This window comes from Lagenorhynchus albirostris, chromosome 15, assembly GCF_949774975.1.
Source record: "Lagenorhynchus albirostris chromosome 15, mLagAlb1.1, whole genome shotgun sequence".
Taxonomy (NCBI): Eukaryota; Metazoa; Chordata; class Mammalia; order Artiodactyla; family Delphinidae; genus Lagenorhynchus; species Lagenorhynchus albirostris.
This window is the reverse complement of record NC_083109.1, coordinates 83,877,859-83,901,131: the sequence shown is the minus strand read 5'-3', so window position 1 is coordinate 83,901,131 and position 23,273 is coordinate 83,877,859. Positions and strand designations below refer to the sequence as shown.

The window sequence follows — 23,273 nt, the reverse complement described above, 5'->3', positions numbered from 1 at the left end:
TGGAAGAATCTTGTACCAATAGAGAAACTACACACATGCAGCCTTCCCTTCTCCAGGATGACTAGCCCTTTAATCTTCTCAGAAATAGCTGCTGACATTTTCCTGTTATGTTACAGATTTTCTTCATCTCTTAAAACAGTGACTACACCATGAAACAGAATATTTGAGTGAAGGGTCCTGCCAGTTTCCAAGAGTGAGGTGCCCTCAAAGTAGTAAAGCGAAGTAGGTCAGAGCACAGACACAGAGAAGTCACACACATCTAGATTTCTGTTTTTTAAATTAACTTATTATGAAAAAATTTAAATATATGCAAAAGTAGGTAATATAATGAACCTCATGTACCTGTCACTCATGTTTAATAATTATCAGATCAGAGCCAATCCTGGCTTCTCTAAACCCTACCTGCTCTCCCGTCCTCCCTCTTCCAGTATAATTTCGAAGCAAATCCCAGACTACACATCATTTCATTTGTAAGCATTTCAGTTTGTATCTCCAAAAGACAAGGACTCTTAAAAAACCAACGATCATACCAAAATCACACCTAAAAACACACAAACAATGATAAGTAAGAAAACCTTGGATTTGATTCAGGGTTGTCACCCTGATGTTGTCACCTGCTAGCTGCGTGACTTTGAGTGGACAAGGAGTAGAAAGCCCCTAAAAGCCGGCAAGAGCGCTGCTGGCAGGTACTGTGACTTCTGCCGGGTGTAACTATGATGCTAAACTCCCACCTCAAGGAACTCTGACTAGATTGGCTCTGACTTTCTGGCAGAGCAGCACACTAGCTTTTGGTCGTGCTCCTCAAGCCAACCTCAGCGGACTGCACTTGGTTTCTCAGCACTGCTCTGAGTTACCAAGGTGATTCTGAGTCCATCTTCTCAAGAGACATTAGCATGTAATGCAGACGCAGAGCACAAAAGCTGCCATTTGGCTTCAAGTGAGACAGCAAGGCTGACTCCTTAACCTGTTATACTGGAGATGAAGGGCAGTGGGTGCTGCAGGTCTGGGTGGTCGGTCCCACTTGGAGCGGTACACTGGCCACAGATACACACACTCGTTTCTAACTGTGGCCTGGGAGAAGGTCATGTGGCCTTTGGGAACCACAGAGATGACAGAGGCCCTTCTCATTCTCTGTTTGACTCAGGGAGGACACTGGGGAGTAAAAGACCATTTACATTTCTCAGCTACCACACAGCAATCGCAAAATGACCTCGAATTCAACAGTAAACACAAGAAATTCCATCCAGTGGCAGCTTTAGCCTAGGCTTCGCTCTGATTTTGCCTGAACATTCCTCTCTGCTACCGCTTCCCTTGCCTGCATTCCTCCTCCCTGACACAGACACCCAGGGGGATACAGGGTGTTTTTGAGCTTGTGTTATTACCATAGCAACAATTTTTCTTCTACCTGGAAGGCTGGAAGCCCTGCAGTGCTCTGTGCTGAGAATGCGAAGAGGGGACACTATTGCTTTGCTCTCCAACATACATGCACCACACACAGACACACACACATGCACGCACACACAACACACACTCCTTCCTCAAGGATATCACGATGAGGATCGCTAAAACAAATTAAGATGCTGACACCTAGTAACACAATTAGTGAAAGACAAAAAGGAGGCAAATGACTCTATAAAAATATATTCTGTAGATTATCAATTCTTGAGGGATTTTTAATGTGAGATTTCTAAAGATTTTGAATCAAAATGCATCTCTCCTTTGATGAGGCCACAGGCACAGGAAAATGCATTATTTTAGCAAAACGTCTAAAGGCACTCAACAATATGTGGTTTCCAGAAAGAGAGGCACTCAAAGCTTCTGATCCCCGTATGGTTTGTGAACAGGGTTAGGCCGCTATGAGTCTGATAAACAATGGCTAATGGTGGCCATAAAAACCATGAAAAAGGGTCAGAGTTCCTATTTTAACAAAGTGCCCATACAAACCTATTAATCCACAGAATCTTTTTCTTCAAGCACCACAGACAGTATATCTTAGTAGAGACCAAAACAACAGAAGACAGACAAGGAGGTGTGTCCATTTGCTAAGAGGACAGCAAAAGGTGGGCAGCCCCAACCCCCAGGGCTGCCTGCTGCACTGCACATGCGGGTGACGGTCAAGACTCCAAGGTCAGCACCCTGCTAGGAAGACAATTACCAACGAATCATGGAGACGAACCAACACTTTTAAAAATATTCCCTTTGTGACTAATTTTGAGTTCTCCAGCAAAATGTACTATCAGTTTTGTTTCTAGGTCCTTCCTACACTCATCTCTTTGAATATCATTCCCTGAGATGCCAATCCTTCTGGATAGGGGTTAAAAAAAAATCAAGGAGAAACCTGAAAGGAGGGGACACAGCAGTGGTGCAGACCAAGCAACTGAGAGCAAACCCACGAGCAGCCTGCTTCAAGACACAGCTCTCCCCAGGGCAGAACAGGGTTCTCTCTCAACTTGAACACTGTGGGCTGAACTGAGAGTGGTTATTTCTGACAGAACGTATTGGTCAGCAAAAAATTTAGCTTCAAAAATCTATCCCCTTTCCATTGTGGCATGCTAGTAAGAAATGAAATTTTCTGAGTACATGATTTGAAAATTTAAGGTAAGTGAGGAGTCCTCTTTTGGTCCCCTGATGGGACTTCACATCTGCCCACTTTAGGGGAACTCTGTGCTCTTGTGGTAAAAGATTTTACAAACCTGGGAGAGGTTCCTCCTTTCTAGGAATTCCTGTCCTCACCTGAGCCTGCACTGCACCTGTACACACTGTCGGCATCAGTCTCTGCCTTCCTTGTACGGACAGCGGCTGTTTACTGAGGAAGTGCTGGGCAGTGGGGTAAGCACTTCAGCTACATCACGGCATTTAACGCCCCCCGCCCAACCCCCCTGGTGTAGATTTACTGAGATAAAACTGACAAGCCATTTACTTTTCACAAAGGCTCCAGGACATAGGTGTAATTGTTCTCCTTTTATAGATAAAGAAAATGTGGCTCAGGGAGATGACGTTCTTACCCTAGGTCACAAAGCCAAGAAGAGGAAGAGCTGGAATTAAAACATGAGCAGGTTTAACAACAAAATCCCTGTCTTATCCACTATGCCAGACTGTCTCCTTAGCTGCATCATAAGCAACAGCATGGATTTCTTTGATATTTACAGCCTCATGGCACCCAGCACAGGGCTGGACCCAGAGCAGTGCATCCATGAATATTTCTCATGTAACTGTATTCAAGAAGAACTCTCAAAACAGAGAACTTACTAATAAAGCCCAGCAAAAAAAGTACTTGTCCCAAGCAATGCTGCTGGAGAAAGGCAAAGCCTCTTCATTCTACAGAGAACAGGAAGTTCTGTGATTTGTCTCCTAGAAGGTGGCAACATTTTAACCCTTTAAAGCAGCTTCATTAAGAAGCACCAGAATGTTCTCTGGGGGCAAGAGAGAGCAATGCCCATTTCCTGAGGGTGAGGGAAGTCGGCGAAAACCCACCCGAGGCCCAGGCTGCTGCTCTGCCCTCAGGCCCCAAGTCCATACTGACAGCTGTGTCTGGACCACCTTGGCTCTGAAATGCACTCCACCATCTGCTGAAAAGTCAGCAGTCAACCTCTGAGAGCTTCAAGGGGAGAAATCTGAGGGGCTGTGCCAGCCTCCAAGAGGAAGCAGGCATAGCGGCACTGCTTGTGCCCGCTTACCAGTCCCCTAAGCTAGGAGATATCATGGGTTCAGTTCCAGACCGTGGCAAAAAAGCAAATATGCTGTAAAGGGAGTCACATGAATTTTTTGATTTCTCAGTGCATATAAAAGTTACGCTGACAGGGCTTCCCTGGTGGTGCAGTGGTTGAAAGTCCGCCTGCCGACGCAGGGGACACGGGTTCGTGTCCCGGTCCGGGAAGATCCCACATGCCGCGGAGCGGCTGGGCCCGTGAGCCATGGCCGCTGAGCCTGCGCATCCGGAGCCTGTGCTCCTCAACAGGAGAGGCCACAACGGTGAGAGGCTCACGTACCACACACACACACACACAAAAAAAGTTATGCTGACACTATACTGTACAATGTACTATTAAGTGTACAATGGCATTATGTCTACAAAATGCATATAACCTTAATTACAACTTTTTTTTTTTTTTTTTGCAGTACGCGGGCCTCTCACCGTTGTGGCCTCTCTCGCTGCAGAGCAGAGGCTCCGGACGAACAGGCTCAGCGGCCATGGCTCACGGGCCCAGCCGCTCCGTGGCATGTGGGATCCTCCCGGACCAGGGCACGAACCCGTGTCCCCTGCATCAGCAGGCGGACTCTCAACCACTGCGCCACCAGGGAAGCCCCTTAATTAAAAACTGCTTTATTGGTGAAGAATGCTAACCATCACTTGAGCCTTCAGCGAGTCATAATCTTTTTGCAATAGTAACATCAAAGATCACTGATCACCATAACAAATAATAATGAAACAGTTTAAAACACTGCAAGAATTACCAAAATGTGCCACAGAGACACAAAGTGAGCAAATGCTGTTGGAAAAACAGCAACAAGACTTGCTCAATGCAAGGTAGACATAAACCTTCCATTTGTAAAAAAAAAAAAAAAAAGATGCAGTATCTGTGAAGTGCAATAAAATGAGGTATGCCTGTACAAAAATAAAAACTATTTCTGTACAGTTGAGGGGAAGCAAAAATAAATGTTTTATTCATACTGGCATTTCAGTTTAATGCATGCATATTTTTACCTTTCCCTATTTTGGGTGGATATCTATCTCCCTTTTAAGTAACGACTGCAAACAACAGCAGAGATGGTATTTATTTGACTTTTATTAGGGAAGGCAGGGTGGGAAGAGGTAAGCAATATTTGCCTTTCTTTGCTTTTATTCTTCTTGGAAACACACAAACACACACCCCTAACTGGAAGACCTAGCTTCTCAAACAATGTTTGATGGTTAGATGTCAAGTAAGGAAGTGTGTGTAGTTATCAACCAAAATCTTCAAGGATTGAGAAGCCTATGATGAACAGACTCACTACGCTGTTTACTATGGAGAATTTTAAAAAGTGGAAAGAAAATATTAAGACAAAAACAGAGTTAAATCCTGAAACCTCGCTGCTACAGTGCCAGCTCTACTCAGTGCTTGTTGGGAGGACGGCTCACAGAGATGGCCTTTCGGATCCACTCTGGACTGTTTGGGGGCGGTAGGGAGGCCCCCCTTTGGGTTCTCAGCTCCACCATTTTACCTCAGTGTCCACTTCATAGGGTGGCCATGGGGACCTCCAGGAGCCTAAGGTCCTGCAAGGCACCCTTCCTGACACACCTGCACGCCACTGCAGCCTGAGGTCTTAAGCTGTTCAGCCAGAGCCCTCGGGCTCGGAAAGGAGTGACTCACCTTGAGAGAAGCAGGGGCAGCTGAAATGCCTGAGAAGGAATTCCCACACCACCCCACTTCTTTTCTGGACTTGCATTATGCAGCATGGACTTCCACGCCAGTAAAGGAGCCCTCATTTGGGGACTTAAAAATCCTTTTGTTACCCAGACATTTGGTTCTTCTCAACGTTACTTCCTGAATAAAGGTCCTTCCTGATAATGAAAACAAGAGGCTCAAGCTTCATTCATATCTAGATAAATGTAAAGGCCTGTGCTCAGCACACGAGTCAGCTGACTGGCTGGGCCTCAAATTATAGTGCTGCTAATAAGTGCCAACCGTCCACTGTCACAGCTGGAGCTGCCCTGGCACTGACAGCTGGTCTAGGCTCATTTACATTCTCTTCACGCAGCCATTGAGCTACTTTAGGCGGCTGCAGATGCCTGTTTTTAGCAACAAACTGGTTCACTGCAGATGTGAATTTTGGTTATATTTTACTGCTGCAGAGTCAATAACACTGAATGCTACCAAGGATAGGATGGTGCCTGGGAAGCATAAAAAAGATGAGTGGAGAAGAAAGCTGGCAGGTGGGAAAGATACATAAAAACAAATATAAGTGACACTGGGAAAAGATGAGCGGTTACACAGTCACTTCACGTTCTCCACTAAAAGACACCAAACTAGGCATTCTTCACAGCTACTGTGATTACAGTCTTACCACCCGATGGTCTCCCTAACAGCACTTGCTTCGTGAGTATTCTTAAAGCTCCGCCTTGTGGTCCTGGTTACCCTTCGGGAAAGCTCTACTTCCATATCTCTGAGTTTATGGAGCAAAGTTATGGTTCTAGACAGTAAGAAAGAGACCCAACAGGGAAGCTTCTGACCCTAAAAGATATTCCAGAAGTATCACTTTCAAATCTCTTTTTAATCTAACACCCTGCAGTCCCACACCAAACCCATCCAATCCACTCCTAAAAGCAACACATTGAAAGCAAACTGATGAATCCTTTATCAGAGAGCACACAGGACGCCGAGAGGGCCTTGACAAAGGCATTTCATCATATCAATGTAACAAAGACTCTCCCCCCATTTCATCAAAGATACAGTGTCTTACTAACTCTTCAGGGATTTCAGGGGAATGATTCCAGGCATTCAAGCCCGTCTCCAGATAATGCATTAATATAAATGCCTCATCTCAGAGTGACAAGTTCCCGGAAACGTAACTGGAGTTTAGATTACTGGCAGTGACACGGCAATAAGGAAGCAGAAGCCCTTAGTCTCACAAGGGCCCAAATTAGCTTGTGGCTCATTTCTTGAAGATGAGGAATCCTCAAGGATTAACAGTTGGTTTAGCCATGTAGCTGAAGAGAAAGAATGTCATAAGGAGAATGTGTACAAGTGAAAAAGGTAAAAGCATATGTCCTAAAAACAATGACTCTTTGATGTTAAACTCTGAATGCAAAGAGTGGTTTGCTTTGGTACTAAACCTAAAAGAATTCTGTCAGTTCTGCTTACAGGACAGTGTTTTGCAGACACACATGCTTTTGAAATGCCCAAGAGAAAACCTTTCTTCATGGAGTGTTAGTGCCACCTTGTGGCGAATCTTTCCATAGCTCCTAATAAGGATCAAACGTTTTACTTTTAAGTTCTCCCTTCTTTTCAAAGGACAGCTGGGAACTTCTCAGTAACCGTTAACCGGCTGTCACTGCCTCAGGTCCCATGAGACAGTTTTCCCTTTATTTCTCACAGTGGGCCAAACACTGCAGATCTTACCCTAATGGTAGAAAGCAAGTCTAGAACATGAATGCTATTGTCCGCAAGTGAGGGTCAGGTTCTGAAGCACACTGTGATCTATAACACTTTATGATGCATTCCCTTCACTGTAAAACACTACTAAGGGACATAAAAAAATGTGAATCACTGGAAAGACTTATTTTGAACTTTGATAGCAGGACTCAACATTTTAAAGGTAATACTTTCCTTATAAACTCACCTATAAATTTGATGAGACTCTAATGCAAATGCTGCCAGCATCCTTAGGTGCCAGCATTCTCTAACTCCTGTGACCTAACTCCTAGAGGGCCTCACCCCAACCCCCAACCCCCCTGAGTTCCCTGCATTCTGCCCTCTGCCTTCCCCCAGGACTCCCGCCTTTCAATGCTTCTTATTCCTGACTCCAAAATCTTTCTGCAACCCATCTCTCTCCTGCGTTCCTAACCCTAGTCATGTCCCAAATAATCACTGAGCACCTGATATGTGCCAGGCACTGGGGAAAAGTACGCTTACTGAATACGAACACCTCCACCCTCAAAACTCAACATCTGCAAAACAGAGTTGATCTTCTCTCCTGGAACCTTTTTCTCTTCTATTTCCAATTTTGTGTGAATAGCATCATCACCCACTTAGTGGCTCAAACCAGAAAAGTGAGTCATCTGGGCTTCTCCCCACCCCCACAGTCAAAAATCTCTTTCTAATCCTATCTCCCTACTATCTTTCCTTTTCTCCACCCCTATTGTCACTTGTGGTTCTCATGATCTGTACCAGTCAGAATGTGCTCGGTTATGCTGTTGGAACAAACTCAAATTTCAGTAGCTCAAAACAAACTTACTTCTACATGTCTATCTTGGCAGAAGGAAAAGAGACAGTGAACCATATGCTCTCTTTTTTAAATTGTGGTAAGAAACACATAACACGAAATCTACCCTATTAATGCATTTTAAGTGTACAGTTCAGTACTGTTACCTATGTGTGCACTGATGTGCAGCAGAGCTCTAGAACTTCTGCATCCTGTGTGACTGAAATTCTACACCCATTGCACAGCAACTCCCCAGTTCTGCTCCCCTGGCAACCACAATTCTACTTTCCGCTTCTATGACTGACTACTTCAGATACGCCTTGTCAGTGGAATCATACTGCATTTGCCTTTTTGTGACTGGCTTATCTCACTTAGTATAATGTCCTCAAGGTTCATCCATGTCGTAGAATCTCCTTCTTTTTAAATACTGAATAATATTCCATTATATGGATGGACCATATTTTCTTTATCTACTGGATATTTAGGCTGTTTCCATATCTTGATTATAAATAATAATGCAATGAACATGGTAGCACAAATACTTCTTCAAGATCCTATCTTCAATTCCTTTGGATAAAAATCCAGAAGTGGGATTGCTAGATTGTATAGTAGTTTTATTTTAAATTTTTTGAGGACACTTCATACCATTCTCAATAGCAGCTGTACCATTTTATGTTCCCACCAACATCCTGTAATGGTTTCAATTTCTCCATATCCTTGCTGACACTTGTTATTTTTTGCTTTTTTTTTTTGATAGTGGTCACCCTAATAGACATGAGGTGATACCTCACTGTGGTTTTGATTTGCATTTCCCTGATGATTAGTTAAATAGAGCGCCTTTTCATATACTTGTTAGCCATTTGTATGTCTTCTTCACAGAAATGCTTAGTCAGGACCTTTGCCCATATTTGTTTTTTGTGTTGTTGCTGTTTGTTACTGAGTTGTAGAAATTCCTTATATATTATGGATATTAATGCCTTATCAGATAAGTAGGTTGCAAATACTTTCTCCCATTCCAAAGGGCTGCCTTTTCACTCTGTTGATTGTTTCCTTTGCTGCCCAGAAGCTTTTTAGTTTGATGCATTCCTATTTGTCTATTTTTGTTTTTGTTGTCTGTGCTTTTAGTGTCAGATTCAGGAAATTACTGCCAAGACTAATGTTAGGAAAAATTCCCCCTATGTTTTCTTTTAGGAATTTTATAAGTTTCAGGTCATTTGTTTAAGTCTTTAATCCATTTTGAGTTGATTTTTGTACATGGTATAAGATAATGTCTAATTTCATTTTTTTTACATGTGGTTATCCAGTTTTCCCAGCAACACTTGTTGAAGAGACTATCCTACTGTGTAGTCCTGGCACCCTTGGCTATATATGCATGGATTTATTTCTGGGCTCTCTATTCTGTTTCACTGGTCTCTATGCCTGTCTTTATGCCAGTAACATACTGTTTGGATCACTGTGGCTTTGCAACATGCTTTGAAGTGTGGAAGTGTGAGGTCCCCAGCTTTGTTCTTCCTCAAGGTTGTTCTGGCTACTGGGGTTCCACATGAATTTTAGGATTGTTTTTTCTGTTTCTATAAAAAATGCCATTGGGATTTTTATCCCAATGTACTGAATGTACTGAATGTACTGAATGTAGTGAATGTACTGAATCTGTAGATGGCTTTGGATAGTATGACATTTTAATAACCAATCCATGCACATGGATGTCTTTCCACATACTTGTATCTCCTTTAATTTCCTTCAACAGTGTTTTGCGGTTTTCAGTGCATAAGTCTTTCACCTCCTTGGTTAAGTTTATTCCTAAGTACTTTATTCTTTTTGATTCTATTATAAATGGAACTGTTTTCTTAATTTCCTTTTTGGATTGTTTGTTGTTAACATATAAAAACTCAACTGATTTCTGTATGTTGATTTTGTATCCAGCAACCTTGCTGAATTTGTTAGTTCTAACAGGTTTTTTTTAAAAAAAATAACTTATTTATTTTTGGCTGCGTTGGGTCTTCATTGTCGCGCAGGGCTTTTGCTAGCTGCGGTGAGCAGAGGCTACTCTTCGTTGCAGTGCATGGGCTTCTCACTGCAGTGGCTTCTCCTGTTGCGGAGCACGGGCTCTAGGAGTGCGGGCTTCAGTAGTTCTGGCTCGTGGGCTCTAGAGCACAGGCTCAGCAGTTGTGGCGCATGGGCTTAGTTGCTCCACGATTATGTGGGATCTTCCTGGACCAGGGATCGAACCCGTGACCCCTACACTGGCAGGAGGATTCTTAACCACCGTGCCACCAGGGAAGTCCCTTTTCCGATTTGAATGCCTTTTATTTCTTTTACTCGCTTATTGCTCCAGCTAGGACTTCCAGTACTAATGTTGAACAGAAGTGGCAAAAGTGATCCTTGACTTTTTCCTGATCTTAGTGGAGAAGTTTTAGTTTTTCACCAATGGCTGTAGGCTTTTCATACATGGCCTTTACTATGCTGAGGTAATTTTCTTCTACTCCTAGTTTGTTGAGTGTTTTTTATTATGAAAGGGTGTTGAATTTTGTCAAATGATTTTTCTGCATCAACTGAGATGATATAATTATCCTTCCGTTAATGTGGTCTATCACACTGATTGATTTTTGTAGAACCATCCTTCATTCCAGGGATAAATCCCATTTGGTCATGGTGTATAATCCTTTTAATGTGCTGTTGAATTTGGTTTGCTAGCATTTTGTTTAGGAGTTTTGCATCTACATTTGTCAGGAACGTTGGCCTGTAGTTCTCCTGTGGTATCTCTGTCTGGCATTGGTAGTAGGGTGATGCTGGCCTTATAAAATGTATACTTGAAAGGAATGTATATTCTGCTCCTGTTGGGTGGAATGTTTTGTATATCTGTTACGTCCATTTGGTTTATAGTGTTGCTCAAGTCCTTTGTTTCCTTACTGATTTTTTTTTTTTAAAAGAAGATGTTGGGGGTAGGAGTTTATTAATTAATTAATTTATTTTTGCTGTGTTGTGTCTTTGTTTCTGCGCGAGGGCTTTCTCTAGTTGTGGCAAACGGGGTCCACTCTTCATCAAGGTGCGCAGACCTCTCACTATGGCGGCCTCTGTTGTTGCAGAGCACAGGCTCCAGGTGCGCAGGCTCAGTAGTTGTGCCTCATGGGCCTGGATGCTCCAACGCCATGTGGGATCCTCCCAGATCAGGGCTTGAACCCATGTCCCCTGCATTAGCTGGCAGATTCTCAACCACTGCACCACCAGGGAAGCCCCCTTACTGATTCTTTGTCTGCTTGTTCTATCTATGATTGAAAAATGGAGTAATGAAATCTACAACTATTAGTGAACTGCCTATTTCTCCCTTCAGATATGTCAATGTTTGTTTCTTATGTTTGGGTGCTCTGACGATGGATACATATATATTTATCCCTGTTATATCTTCCTGGTTAATTGATCCTTTCACCATTATATAATGTCCTTCTCTCTTATGACAGTTCTGCCTTACAGACTATTTTGTATGACATAAGAATGGCCACCCTGGCTCTCTTTCGGTTATCATTTGCATGAAATATTTTTTTCCATGCTTTTGTTTCCAATGTGTGCCATTAAATTTCTTTTTTAAAATACAATTTAATTAATTAATTAATTTTTGGCTGTGTTGGGTCCTTGCTCGTGGGTGGGCCCTCCCCAGCTGCGTAAGTGGGGGCCTCTCCCCATCACGGTGCATGTGCCTCTCACCGCAGTGGGCTCTCTGCTGCAGAGCATGGGGTCCAGGCGAGTGGGCCCCAGCAGCCGTGGCACATGGGCTCAGCAGCCATGGCTTGCGGGTTCCACAGCGCAAGCTCAGCAGCCATGGCGCACAGGCCCAGCTGCTCTGCGGCATGTGGGGTCTTCCTGGATGAGGGATTGAACCCACGTCACCTGCACTGGCTGGCGGACCCTCAACCACTGTGCCACCAGGTAAGTCCGCCATTAAATTTCAAGTGAGTCTTTGGTAGACAGCATATAGCTGGATTAAAAAATAAAAAATCCAGGGCTTCCCTGGAGGCGCAGTGGTTAGGAATCCGCCTGCCAGTGCAGGCGACACAGGTTTGAGCCCTGGTCCAGGAAGATCTCACACGCCACGGAGCAACTAAGCCCGTGTGCCACAACTACCGAAGCCCGTGTGCCTAGAGCCCGTGCTCTGCAACGAGAAGCCACCACAATGAGAAGCCAGCACACCACAATGAAGAGCAGCCCCTGCTCGCTGCAACTAGAGAAACCCAGCACGCAGCAATGAAGACCCAACGCAGCCAAAAAAAAAATCCACACAGTCACTCTGTGTCTTTTGGTTGGAAATTTTAATCCATTTACATTTAAAGTTATTAATGACAGGGAAGAACTTACTACTGTAATTTTGTTGTTCTATGTCTTGTTGCTTTTTGGTCTCTTTTCCTCTTTTGCTGTCTTCCTTTGTGTTTCATTGAATTTCTCGTAGTGACATGCTTTGATTCCTTTCTTTCTTCTGTGTATATTTATAATAATCTATTTTCAGCTGATAACAACTGTGATCACATACAAAAACTCTACTCTTACTTCCCTTCCATTTCATGCTGTTAATGTTACAAATTATGTCTTTTTATATTGTGTATCCATAAACATATTTTATATATTTTCCATACTTTTGTCTTTTAAGTTCTATACCAAGAGTTAAAAGTGATTATATACACACATGTTACAGTATTCTGTTTGTCTACATATCCATCTTTACCAGTGAGCTTTATACTTTCATGTGCTTTTGTGTTTCTATCTAGCATCCTTTCATTTCAACTCAAATGACTTCCTTTAGCATTTCTTGTAGGGCAGGCCTAGTGGTGAGGAACCCCCTAAGCTTTTGTTTATCTGGGAAGGTCTTAATTCCTCCCTCACTTAGTTATGCCAGATACAGTAGTCTTGATGGGCAGGGTTTCTTCTTTTACTTTTTTACCACTATGAATATATCATCTTACTCTCTTCTGTCCTGTAAGGTTTCTGCTGAGATATGCTCTGAGAATCTTTTTTTTAAATAAATTTATTTATTTTATTTATTATATTTTGGCTGCATTGGGTCTGCGCGCGGGCTTTCTCTTTGTTGCAGGGGGCTATTCTTTGTTGCAGTACGTGGGCTTCTGTTGCTGCGGAGCACGGGCTCTAGGCACGCAGGCTTGCAGGTTCTAGAGCGCAGGCTTAGTAGCTGTGGTGCATGGGCTTAGTTGCTCCACGGCATGTGGGATCTTCCCGGATCAGGGCTCGAACCCATGTCCCCTGCGTTGGCAGGCAGGTTCTTAACCATTGCGCCACCAGGGAAGCCCTCCTCTGAGAATCTTATGGGAGACTCACTGTACATGACAAGTTGCTTTTCCCTTGCTGTTTAAAAAATTCTCCTTGTCTCTGACTTTTGACCATTTGATTATAAAATGTCTGGGTCCATCCTAATTGAGCATCTTATGATGATTATTTGGATTCTTTGTCAGGTAATTCACATACCTCAATCTCTTTAGGGACAGTTTCTGAATATTTATTTTGTTCCTTTGGTTAGACCATGGTTCTTCTTGTGCCTTGTTACTTTGTCAGGATCTATACATTTGAAAAACAGCCATCTCTCCCAGTCTTTAGACTGGCCCTGTACGGGGAAAAGCCTTTACCAATCAGTCGGGCTATAAATTATGGAGGACTCTCAAACCTCTCCCGTGGATGCACCTTCTCTGGACCTATGTGTGTAAATTCCCAATTCAGAGAGGTTTTGCTGGCTTTTTTTTTTCAGGAGCTTGTTATCTCTTGCTCGCTCTGGTGTCCATCTACAGTACTGCAGGTTCTCTGGAGGGGCTATAAGATGCCCAGCTCTTTTTTGTTCTCAGTAGACCTCAGGCATCTAGAGTATGGTGGGTCTCATCAGTGCTCTGAGTTGGACAAGAGAGAAACCAGTCCCTTGAAGAGCTCCCCCCCTCCCCCTCAAAAGCTAGAACATTGGGTGTATGTCCCACTCTTCCTTTCTCCTGGAGGGAAAAGCCACAGAGACATAATGGCCTCTGTCTGCTATACTGTGGGTCCTTTGTAGCAGCAGTAAGCGTCTCAGCTCCTTTTTCCTCAGAAGCTTCCAGGCCTCTTGAGTATGCAGGGTCCTGTCAGTGCTGAGTCAAGTGAGACAGAAACCAGCCCCTTGGGCAGCACCCCAAAAAGCTGGGACACTGGACGCACACTCCAACTCTTCCCCTCCCTAACCAGAAGCTGGGAATTGGGGGTTTTCTCCTGCTCCTTCTACACTAAGCCAAGGAAAGGGGCAAAGGTGAGGGAGCGTATGCTAGTCCAAACCACTGCCTTTGTTTTTGAGGATCTGAAACCTGGTGCTCCCTCCTGTCGGTGCTTAGATTGAGGAAAGACATAAGCCAGCCCCTTGGGTAAGCCCTCTGAGAAGTCTGAATGTTAGATGTATGTTCTAGTCTGCTCTTTGCCTCCCCAAGGAGAAGCAAGGAGTTAGGTGTTTCCTCCCATGTGTGCTATGTGTGCTGGGGGACAGGCTCTGGGGAGTGAGCTCCACTAATTTTCCTACAGGCCTCAATGCAGCTAACTGCCCTGTATGGAGTGCAGGAGCCTTGTAACTGGTTTCTAGATTTCTCACAAAGGAAACTGGTCCATGTATTGTTGAATCAGTGTTTCTGTGGGGGAAGGAGAATTTGGGGCTACTTATTCCACCACCTTGCTGACATCACCCCTAAGCATTTATTTTACCACTGTTTTTCCAAGTGACCTCTCACCCATTTCATTGGCCAAAAGAAGCTACACGGCCCCCTCCAAGTTCAGCAGGGCAAGTATATTCCTCCCACAGAGAGGAAGCAGAATATCTGGGTTTTCTGCCTAGCATCTTAAGAGCCTCTAGGAGGCTTTTACTGATATCCCAGGCTGGATATCCTCAAAATACTCACGGGATGCTGTTTCAGACTCATAAGTACCCTGATACATTCCTGTAACTGTCTCTGGCATTCCAAATCATATATGAGCACTTTCATTGGCAAGGTCTAATTTGGAATCATACCAGGAAATATAATTCCTAGCTCAAACTAGCAATTCCTGGAGACTCCAGAGGCGGGTGACAGTGATGTGCATCCCTCACCTTGATTACTCAACAGCCAAACAGATCTCCCTGCTTTTTCACTCCCCCATCCTCCTGCCTCAGAATGGTGCTGAAGGCCTGCATGGCTCTGGCCCCTCCCAGCTCGTAAGCCTTTCTCTTCACACTCCCAGTACGTCAGTGTCCAGGATACTACTGCTCCTTGGACCTACAACATTCCACATCTTCACTTTCACTTTACTCCCACCCTTTTCTTCCCTTGGCTACCTCCCTTGCTCTCTGTATCTTAGTTCAGGCACTGCCTTCCCAGGCATTCTAGAGCTGAACACACTGGAAGCACACAGGACAGTCAGTGAGTCTGCTTTCTTAGTTCCAAGATTCCAGAGACTACTGAAACATTTGTTATAGCAACAGCCTGGGGTGGGGACAAATTACTAATGGATACATCAATTGTGAGAAAATATCCAGATTTTACACAGAAATGTTAATGTTGAAAACAAAATGAGTAAGGTTTTAGTCTATCAGTGTAGTTTCTTCTTCCTTTTCCAATATCTACTTTCATTTCTTCACTCCCCAAAAGGTGGAGATATTATAATATTCAACTCTGATCATTCTATTTTAGGAAAATGGCTTAAAACATACTTGTCTATGTGGATGCCAATATTATATTCCTTAAAAACTCTTCAGTGGCTTATAAATGGTTGACAAATTTCAAGACATTCTTAGTTCATGGCATAGGAGTCTAAAGGGAAGAAAGATTTTCAGCAGCAAGGCGACTAGACAGCTTTGGTCTCACCTGACACAATCAGTCCTTATGTGAACAGCTGAGTGAGTCATCTACCGCATGTGACAGAAATGCCACCATGACACCCAATTCTTTAATCAAAGAAATACCACTTGGACTTTTCAAGCGGCAGGAAGTGTGTGCACGCTCATGTGCACACACAGAAAAGAAGTATTTGAGCGTAAGAGGGTGGCGAAGGGGCACGCAGGAAGACTACTGGCACAGACCCCTTCCCGTTTACGCTGCAGTATCTGCCCTTTAGGCAGACGGCATGAAACAGGGATCCAGAGCTATGTGATTAAAATTCTGTAAGTGGCCCCCATCTCTGCAGCAAAGTCAGCCGCCATTCACAAAGAACCAATCTTCACTTGCTTTCATGAAAAGGAGAGCACTCAAATCCTCCTCGTGGGTCAGCATGCAGACACCCAGCACATATCTGTGCCACAAAGGCAGTCCATAATACAAATACGAATCTAGAAAAAATATTTGCCTCCCTACCTTTCGGCAGCGAGGATTGGGACAACTGAACCTCTTCACATCACTGTCCAACAGAGCAGGAAAGCTGCAGGAGGGGCACCTAGAATCAAAACAGCAGAAGGAATATTATTCAGAATATTAAAGCCTGATTTGTTCCATGTGATTATTCATACTGAGATGGAGTTTTCAGCTGGACAGCCACACCTCCTTTCGCTCCTTAACTTTTCATTAAAACATGGACTGAGGCTCTGCTTTGTGCTGGCTCTCACCAGGAAATGCAGGTGCCATTCTGGGTTCTGCCTCAGTGCAAACCACTCAATATTTAACATACCTCTCTGAGAACTCCTTACACATGTTATCTTTCCTCTAACCAACGCACAAGGACTGTACCTATAAGCCAGATGATTAAGAGGTGCCCAGGAATGTAGGTAAAAATACAAACTGCAAATTTTTCTATGAATACAATTATTCTCTTTTTTTAAAAGCAAGAAATGCCAGAAAACCTGGAGATAGAGCTCTGTTACAGAATTTTCATCACCAATGAAAGGGCCCAGGCAGTCTTCCTAACAGGGAATGAGTTGACAAGTGACACTCTGACTCTGAGGACCCACCTGACGAGCTCATCAGCGTAGGCTGCAGCAACTTCTTCTTCTGCTTTTCGCTCATAGTATTTATACAGGATGGTCTGGGGAAGCACCTTCTCCAGTTCACTGGTTGGGAATGAACATGTGCAGCTGCCTTCCATGCAGCTGAGCTCTGACTAGAATGATACGGTCAGGAGGCAAAGGGAAAAAAAAAATTTAACCAAGTTTTCAGAGAAACAAAAAAACCTCAGTGGTTAAATGCATCTTTCAATGGGAAGCAAATAAATCGTGGTTTGGAACACAGACTCTGAGATGGTAAAGGTCCCCTCTTCTCTGAGAAACCACACTCAAAACAAGAAAACCATGAAACAAAAACACAAAGTCCATCTTTGATTCTACCAGAGGACGTCTATCAGCCTAAACCACAATATATGAAGATGGGAAGTAGATGAGGAAAGATAAATCACTTAGCAGATTAGAGGAGGAAAGTCACAGCTCAGTGTCTGAAAAGCAAATACTCATGATAAGCAAGTTGATTCCCTCTACACTCTGTGGAAAGGCTGGAGTTCCGAACCTCTTGGAAGGCAGAGATGAGTGGTAGGAGGGAAGGGGATTGTCAAAATGCTATTGCACACTTAACAGGCTACAGTATAGGGTAAACATAACTTTTCCATGCACTGGGAAATCAAAGAGTTGTGTGACTCTTTTTATTGTGATATTTGTTTTACTGCAGTGGCCTGGAACCGAACTTACAGTATCTTTAAACTATGCCTATATTCTGCTAATCACAACTACTCTGCTCAATAACTGCTACTCAGGGGACTTCCCTGGTGGCACAATGGTTACGAATCCGCCTGCCAATGCAGGGAACACGGGTTTGAGCCCTGGTCTGGGAAGATCCCACATGCCGTGGAACAACTAAGCCCGTGCGCCACAACTACTGAGCCAGTGCACTAGAGCCTGTGAGCCACAACTACTGAGCCCACGTGCCACAACTACTGAAGCCCGCACGCCTACAGCCCGTGCTCTGCAACAAGAGAAGCCACCACAATGAGAAGCCCGCGCACTGCAACGAAGAGTAGCTCCCACTTGCTGCAACTAGAGAAAGCCCGCTGCAGCAACAAAGACCCAATGCAGCCAAAAATAAATAAATACATTTATAAACAAAAAACAAAAAAAAACCCTGCTACTCAGTCCTTGACTGAATTACAACTGATTTTAGAATAATTGATGTCAAGTGGTTTGATTATTGGTGGGGCATTTATGAAAAGCAATTTTGGTTTTTAAGTGTTCATTAAGACAAAAAACTCCTTTCCATATTGTATGTTGGTGTCAAGAGAAACTGACTTTGGACAGAGAAATATAATCTTGTATAAAACATTATTCATTTTATGGGTCTTTCCTGGTGGCACAATGGTTGAGAGTCCGCCTGCCAATGCAGGGGACATGGGTTCGAGCCCTATTCTGGGAGGATCCCACATGCCGCGGAGCAACTGGGCCTGTGAGCCACAACTACCGAGCCTGCACGTCTGGAGCCTGTGCTCCACAATGAGAGGCCGCGACAGTGAGAGGGACTGCGTACCGCGATGAGGAGTGGCCCCCGCTCACCGCAACTGGAGAAAGCCCTCGCACAGAAACGAAGACCCAACACAACCAAAAATAATAAATAAATTAATTAAAAATATTATTCATTTTAATACAACTATATAAAATGTTTTAAAAATTTTGTTAAAAAAATACTAATTTGCAGCCTCATATGTTCAAACAGCCTGCAAGATTCTCTTTTTGAGTTCATCCTTCATTTTAATTTCAAACAGAAGATAACTGAAGAAGTTGGTGCTCCAGTGCGCTGGGCATGAGAGCATGGAAGAATTAAACCATTCCCTGAAAAAAAATCTGCTGTGCTTCAAACCAACATAATCACACAAATCAAAGGCTGTCTAGGAATCACACACATTAGCATGTCTTAGCAGAGTTCCACATCACCTCAGAAAAGGCACTTCCATGAGGCATTTACACTTGTCTATAAATGTGGTGTCCTCAAACTCTGTGAATATTTCCTATGTATGGACACACTGTATGGTTCTTACCTTTCCAGATCCAAAGACTGCCTCTTGGGCATATCTGATGAGACACTCTTTGCAGAACAAGTGAGCATCTGCACACTGCGTCAGTTCCTCAAATGGAAATTCCCCGTAGCAGCAGCGGCACTCAATCAACTGGCCATCCTGCAAGCCACCAGAAACACACATGAAATTCCCTACACGCAAGTAGAGGGGGCAGCCATGTTTCATATTCCCCCACCTCCAAGTACATTCTGAGGTGAAAAGCAATCCCTAGAAGCCATAAAACAATGATGAGCTGTTTTCTTTTTTCTTTTTTTTATTTTTTGCGGTACGCGGGCCTCTCACTGCTGTGGCCTCTCCGTTGGTGGAGCGCAGGCTCCGGACGCGCAGGCTCAGCGGCCATGGCTCATGGGCCCAGCCGTGGATCTTCCCACACCGGGGCAGGAACCCGTGTCCCCTGCATCGGCAGGTGGACTCTCAACCACTGTGCCACCAGGGAAGCCCAAGCTGTTTTTGCTGTATAAATCTAGCTTAAGATGCTAGTACAAATATTAATATGTAGCTAAAGACAGTGAGATTTTCATGTTTTTTGGGGGTATTCTTTGGTATCATCCTTTGTATAAAGTTATCATATTCATGAATTTCATGGTACCAGCAGAACTGTAACATCTATAATCAGATGTTAACATAACAGTCAGGGACAAGTGGCATGAGGGATATTATTTAAAAAGTTTTGGGCTTCCCTGGTGGCGCAGTGGTTAAGAATCCGCCTGCCAATGCAGGGGACACGGGTGCGAGCCCTGGTCCGGGAAGATCCCACATGCCGCGGAGCAACTAAGCCCGTGCACCACAACTACTGAGCCTGCGCTTTGAGCCCGTGAGCCACAATTACTGAGCCCGTGCACCACAACTACTGAAGCCCGCACGCCTAGAGCCTGTGCTTTGCAACAAGAGAAGCCACCACGATGAGAAGCTCATGCACTGCAACGAAGAGCAGCCCCCGCTCGCTACAAGTAGGGAAAGCCTGCACGCAGCAACAAAGACCCAACACGGCCAAAAATAAATAAATAAAATAAATTTTTAAAAAAATGTTGGGGCTTCCCTGGTGGCGCAGTGGTTGAGAGTCTGCCTGCCGATGCAGGGGACGCGGGTTCGTGCCCCGGTCCGGGAAGATCCCACATGCCGCGGAGCGGCTGGGCCCGTGAGCCATGGCCGCTGAGCCTGCGCGTCCGGAGCCTGTGCTCCACAACGGGAGAGGCCACAGCAGTGAGAGGCCCGCGTACAGCAAAAAAACAAACAAACAAACAAAAAAATGTTGGATTTTGCTCCTTATTATAAGACAAGAGTGCGATGGGGTCACAACTCAGCACAAGCTTTATCTTAAGTGACTACTGAAGCTATATAAAGTAGCATCTCAAGTACTGCGAGTACCAGAAAACTTACGCTTTTTATTAAGGGCAGTGACTGATCCAGTCACTAGTCCATTTCTACCATGTTAGAAAAGGCCACTACATGAGGATGGCTGACATCATACAAAAGCCATCTGGTCCTGAGGTTAGACACATCTCTTCCTTCTAACCCTATAAGTGATACGTGAATTCTAAATTTTGCTCTAAGAGTCTATCCAATGGATTCCAGGCAATGTTTTTTAAGAGGCACGACTCTAACAATATTATCTTCCCTCCAAATCTGATCCAATTTGGAAGCAAGAGTGACTATAATGGTTTAAGTACCTGACTGTAACTTAGCTGAAGCTCAAACTCAGCAGATCAACAGCAAAGGTTATACAGGAACCAATTTGTCATCAAAATGCTCAGGAAATGTGAGAAGAGAAAACAGCTAATGAAAATACCCAGAATAAATTGATTAGGTGAGATTTTAACTACCTTTTGATACTGTTCTTCATTCATCTGCAGGGCAAGCAAAAAGTCTTCATGCTGAGGAACAAAAAACCATACACGCAGATGCAAATTTAGTCAAGATGCCACAAACCATTTAGCATTTACTTTCATAAACATAAAAAAACCCTATTATTAATAGTCATCTCTTCAGTTACATAGTTTAGTAGTTTAAAAAGTTACCTGAGAGTAAATTTAAAATGCATCAGAACACTACACATGAAAAAGGAAACCATATAAGTACTAGAATATATGGGGAAAACTTCCTTAAATCTGACTCAAAATATAGAAGGAATAAAAGACTGACATAAAACATTTATGAAGAGTACAGCATAGCATAAGCAAACAAAAAAACTGAGTGGGTAAAAACCAAGCTTGACAACATACTCTGTTGGTGAGGTTAGCGGGAAACAGGCACTCTTGTACATTACTGGTGGGAATGCAAAACAGTACAACCACCATGGAGGGGAATTTGGCACCATATAACAGTTACATAAGTATTTACACTCCAATTCATCAATCGCACTTGTAGGAATCTATTCCAAAGTTACCCTGGGGCAGAAATATGAAATGATGTATGCACAAAGTTATTTATCATGGCACTATTTATAATAGCAAAAAACTGGAAACAACCCTGAGTGTCCCTCAGTAGGCGAATAACTGAATCAACTCTGGTACTGCAGACAATGGGACACTAGGCAGTTTTAAAAAGGAAAGAGAAAAATCTCCATGGATTGCTGTGGAGTCATTGCCAAGAAGCACAGTTAAGTGAAAAAGGCTAGAGTAGAACAGTGTGTACCTTTTAATAAGAAAGAAAGGTTTTAAAAAATATATATATATATATACACACACATATATGCTTTTACATAAAATAAGAAAAGACAACCCAAAAACTATTAATAATGGTTTATGTATAGAGGGAGTTAGAGGACATGGGGAGGACAGACAGGACAGAGGCTAGATCTCTCTGAATGTTCCTTGTTTTATAGTTTTGACTTTAAAAATACTTTACATAACTGAACAACAGAATTAAATGAAAAAATTAAAAACCAATTCCTTAAAACTTAAAAATAAACAGAAACAAACTTCTTTACTTACCAAGTTAATGGCATAACCACACACTTATTTCAAGTAACTTTATAATATTTTAATTTCAAATTCCTAATCTAAGTTATAAATAAATCCTAGACCGTATTTAGCAACATTATTGGTAATAATACTGGGTTGTTATTTGGGATCTACTAAGTATACAACATAGGATAAAGGAAATAAGCCATTATGGTAATGTAATTAAGAGCCAAGATTTTCAGCATAAGAGAAAAGAAATGCTTACGTAAAATGAAAGAAGTAAAAAAACCCCTATAAACCAAAGTTGAAATAAAAATCTTAGTATGAACTTCCACTAAAAGAAAATATGACATCTTGGAAAAGTTGGTGATTCCAGGTCCAGGTTAGGAAAAGCAGAAGTTGAACCTGGATCACCAGGTGTGCCCGAAAGCAAGGATACTGTCAAAGAAAGATGACTAGGTCCAGGACAGAGGAACTAACTTGAAGGTGACGCCACTGGCCAAAGAAGGGACAATTTGGACATCAAAAAGATGACCACAACCATCTTGCCAATACTTCAACACTTCTCTGATGAGGCTGGCAGTGATATTAGCAAATGTGGTGTTTTGATACTGTACTGTGAAATGTGCCAACATCTGGAAGGTCTACATAATTCAGTGAACCAGTGTTTATGATAAAATCATGCATGGGTGAAATATCTATTCGAACTGCAAGCTACACTAACAGATTTTAATGTAACAGATACAGTCACAGGTAACTCTATGACGGATGGATCAAGATGACAATTCTCCAAAAGTCCAATTTCTGTTTGAGATCCAGAATTTTATCATTGGACATAAATAATCACTTCATTCATTTCTGAGAAAATTCCTGCTAAATACCTAATTTTGAATAATCATAGTTTTTCTGTCAGTCATTTTTTCAAGTAAAAATGGTGGGGTTTTTTTTGGGGGGGGTAGGGAGAAGGGCCTAATTCAGCAGCTTGCAATTCGATGTTACAAATGCTTCTCCTTGAAAAAACCATCATAGTCAGTCAGTATGCAGCAAAAGCACTTTATGCATACATTCGGCCCTCCATATATGCAGGTTCTGCATCCACAGATTCAACAACCTCAAATCAAAATTATTTGGGGGAAAAAAATTCTAGAAAGTTCCAAAAAGAAAAACTTGAATTTACAGTGTGCTGCCAATTATTTACAGAGCATTTACATTGTATTAAGTGTTGTAAGTAATCTGGAGATGATTTACAGTATCTGGGAGGATGTGTGTAGGTTATATGCAAATACTAAGCCGTTTTATACAAAGGACTTGAGCATCTATAGATTTTGGTATCTGTGGTGGGGGTCCTGGAACCAACCCCCTGTGGATATGGAGGGACAACTGTACTTCCCATTTTGTCAGAGTATTGAAAAGATGTTTTCAAGGGTTAAAATTTCATAAAGT

The 23,273-nt window shown here is 43.1% G+C and overlaps 1 protein-coding gene across 6 annotated transcripts in view; it reads right to left on the bottom strand.

Annotated features, from left to right (window-relative positions):
* RNF216 (ring finger protein 216) overlaps window positions 1-23,273 on the bottom strand; it is a 172,043-nt gene that overhangs the window by 82,253 nt on the left and 66,517 nt on the right. For all 6 annotated transcript variants that reach the window (XM_060124573.1, XM_060124572.1, XM_060124575.1 and 3 more), the window contains 4 exons: window positions 20,751-20,801; window positions 18,889-19,026; window positions 16,826-16,974; window positions 16,236-16,314 (listed from right to left, as the gene is read on the bottom strand). In XM_060124573.1, coding sequence (XP_059980556.1) covers window positions 16,236-16,314; window positions 16,826-16,974; window positions 18,889-19,026; window positions 20,751-20,801 — 417 coding nt within the window. The remainder of the gene's footprint in view (window positions 1-16,235; window positions 16,315-16,825; window positions 16,975-18,888; window positions 19,027-20,750; window positions 20,802-23,273) is intronic.